The sequence below is a fragment of the Salmo salar genome, chromosome ssa14 (genome assembly GCF_905237065.1).
Source record: "Salmo salar chromosome ssa14, Ssal_v3.1, whole genome shotgun sequence".
NCBI lineage: Eukaryota > Metazoa > Chordata > Actinopteri > Salmoniformes > Salmonidae > Salmo > Salmo salar.
Window position 1 is genome coordinate 40,400,824 of NC_059455.1, and position 2,654 is coordinate 40,403,477.

The 2,654-nt window shown below is 37.9% G+C and overlaps 1 protein-coding gene across 1 annotated transcript; it reads right to left on the reverse strand.

Annotated features, from left to right (window-relative positions):
* Positions 1–250: 250 nt before the first annotated feature.
* LOC106569679 (C-C motif chemokine 20) lies at positions 251–2,065 on the reverse strand. The gene is made up of 4 exons (XM_014141243.2): positions 1,889–2,065; positions 1,628–1,742; positions 1,365–1,442; positions 251–1,124 (listed from the first exon to the last, which is right to left on the reverse strand). Exons 1-4 carry the CDS (start codon positions 1,974–1,976, stop codon positions 1,088–1,090), a joined length of 318 nt encoding a protein of 105 aa, XP_013996718.1. The 5' UTR covers positions 1,977–2,065; the 3' UTR covers positions 251–1,087.
* Positions 2,066–2,654: the final 589 nt, after the last annotated feature.

The window sequence follows — 2,654 nt, forward strand, 5'->3', positions numbered from 1 at the left end:
GTGTAGTGTCCTCTACAGTTACTACATCCACCCACTGGTGACCTCTCATGGTGTAGTCTCCTCTACAGTTACTACATCTACCCACTGGTGACCTCTCATGGTGTAGTCTCCTCTACAGTTACTACATCCACCCACTGGTGATCTCTCATGGTGTAGTGTCCTCCACAGTTACTATTCAATATCTTGTCTATCTGTCTGTGTAATGCTTTAGTTAGAAGAAGTGTCGGAGTCAGGCGAATGGACACATGGATGAGTGTAAACAATAACGTGTTTACTAAAATCATACTCAAACTTCTTCCACATCCAAATACAGGGTTAGGAGAAAACACCTCCAACAATCACAAAACAGGAAACAATCACGGACAAGACAAACAGGAAAGCCAGATGGTTAAATAATGAACATAATCAGGGAATCATAAACAGGTGTGAATAATAAAGACAAAAGCAAATGAACAGGGAAACATAGATCGTGGCAACTAGTAAGCCGGTGACGTCGACCGCCGAACGCCGCCCGAACAAGGAGAGGGGCCGACTTCGGTGGAAGTCGTGACAGTCTGCTTCATCAGTTAGTATCTGTCATTGTGCTGTCCTAGGTTCATCTTCCATTCACCACTCATACCACACAAGATGAACACACAAAACAAGTGAGAATTCTTTAGAAAATATATTTATTATAGACATAAAATACTAAAGTAACAGTTAAAAGCAACAGATGTGATCAATGATATGATCATATACAATACTTTTATGAATAAAAGTCTTACAACGTGTGCACTTTCTGATGCCCATAAAACGAGATCAAACCATTAAACTCTGCAATCACAAAGCCTATTTCATATACAAACAGGTTATAGTAAAATATAATACATTTATTATAGATATAAATTGTAACAGTGACAAAAAGTTACAAATGTTTTCATGAATAAAAGTATAAACATTTAGTTTCCTGATACTCTTTTAACGAGATCGTATCCTTATTGCACATATAAAAAATAGGTTTCATTATAAAATAATATATTCATTTTCCGTTCCTGACTGTTAAATACACATGTTCTGCTCCTCTGTATGCAGAGTACCCATCATCGGATTAGGACTGGGATTTCCTGATGTGAACCGCCCTGTCCCTGAAATAGATCACAAAAAATCATATTATTTTCAATTGTCGAGGCCACTCTTATATTTCAATATCTCCAATTTAGAGTTGTATCTGTAGTAAAATCTAAAACACGTTCACTGTGTCTAAATTCTGGAGTACCAACTTTGTTTGTATCATTCATAATAAACAACTTTATTCTAAATCCCTTTTAATATTCAAGTGTAAATAGTATAACAGTCGTAATGTCATTTATGAGAGTCATCCTTACCCCAGTCGGTTGACATGTTGGATCACCCAGCTCTGGGAAGGGTCTGCACACAAATCTTTCCCCTTTTTAGTGTGGAAACTGGAAGAGACACATACAAAACCGTAAGTCCATATTCAACACTCTGTTTTTACTGCATTGTTAACCCATATTTTTATTCAACTATAATTACAGTATAATGTATTTTTCTTGCTAAATTATTTAAAGTTATGTAAAGAATCCTGAACCTCAATTCAAAAATAAATAATCACATCAAAGATACTCACATGATGGCAGGTATTCTGCAGATTTCAAACGGGGTCTGTAGGGTATAGCCTACGATAACTCCAAAAGGTATTTCCCCACCAGTATAGCTTTGACAGCAGCCTTTTCTACGACGTGCTGTAAAAAAATGAACAAATAAACAATTAAAGAGGAATCTTGATGAAGACTAAATATTACTCTAATTGTCCAACAGTTTATTTCAGTGTTCCAGTAATAACACAGACAGACAGACTAAGACACAACTTTCACAGCAGAATATTGACCTTGTTTAGCTGCAGAAGCCTCCATAGTGAACAGCCCCACAGCCAGGAGCACGAGCAGCACAATAACAGGGGCTCTGATCTGGGCCATCTCTTCTTCTGTGGTGCTGTGGTTAGTGATGTGATGAGCTGCTGTCTTGTCTTCAGAAAGAGAGCTTCAGTGGCTGTGTGAGGTCCTACTCATCACCAGAGCTATATATACACTCCTGGTGCAGGTGGAAACTTATTCTCTGAGAGGTGAAATGGGCTTTCCTACCCACGCCTTAATACCAAAGTTCCACAGCAGAATTTCCCCATCACTTTCCCCAACAAGCAATAATAAAGGAACAAGATTCTTCAACAGAACAAGGGAGAATGTTTTGAGCCCAGTCTTTACTTGCCTAGTCATGATCGACAATCATAGTATTAAGTATGAATATTAAGTACTACATATTTCAATAAAGAATTTGTGTTGATACTCTATCCTATGATCCTATATAGACATATACATATCTGGCAGCCTCGAGAGTGTAAGATTATTGCCTTTCTATTATGAGGTTGCATTGCCAACTGCTGTACCTCACAGTGTAATCCACTTTCGGCCTCATAAGCAAAGGATATGTGAAATGTGCCAATCAGATCAAACCTATGTATTTTCATTCAGACAGAGATAAACACTGTGGTCTCAAAAAGAACACCTTTTGCTGTGATTATGTGTGTGTGTGTGTGTGTGTAGCCATGTACCCACGTCAGGGAAACCACTGCAGATATTATCAACATTGAACATACT

Excerpts from the sequence above, each read along its gene's own strand:
- LOC106569679 (XM_014141243.2), bottom strand. The coding sequence starts at position 1,976 with ATGGCCCAGATCAGAGCCCCTGTTATTGTGCTGCTCGTGCTCCTGGCT. Across the intron at positions 1,743-1,888 it reads GGCTTCTGCAGCTAAACAAG|CACGTCGTAGAAAAGGCTGC; the intron begins GTCAATATTCTG and ends ATTTTTTTACAG. Across the intron at positions 1,125-1,364 it reads CAACATGTCAACCGACTGGG|GGACAGGGCGGTTCACATCA; the intron begins GTAAGGATGACT and ends GATCTATTTCAG.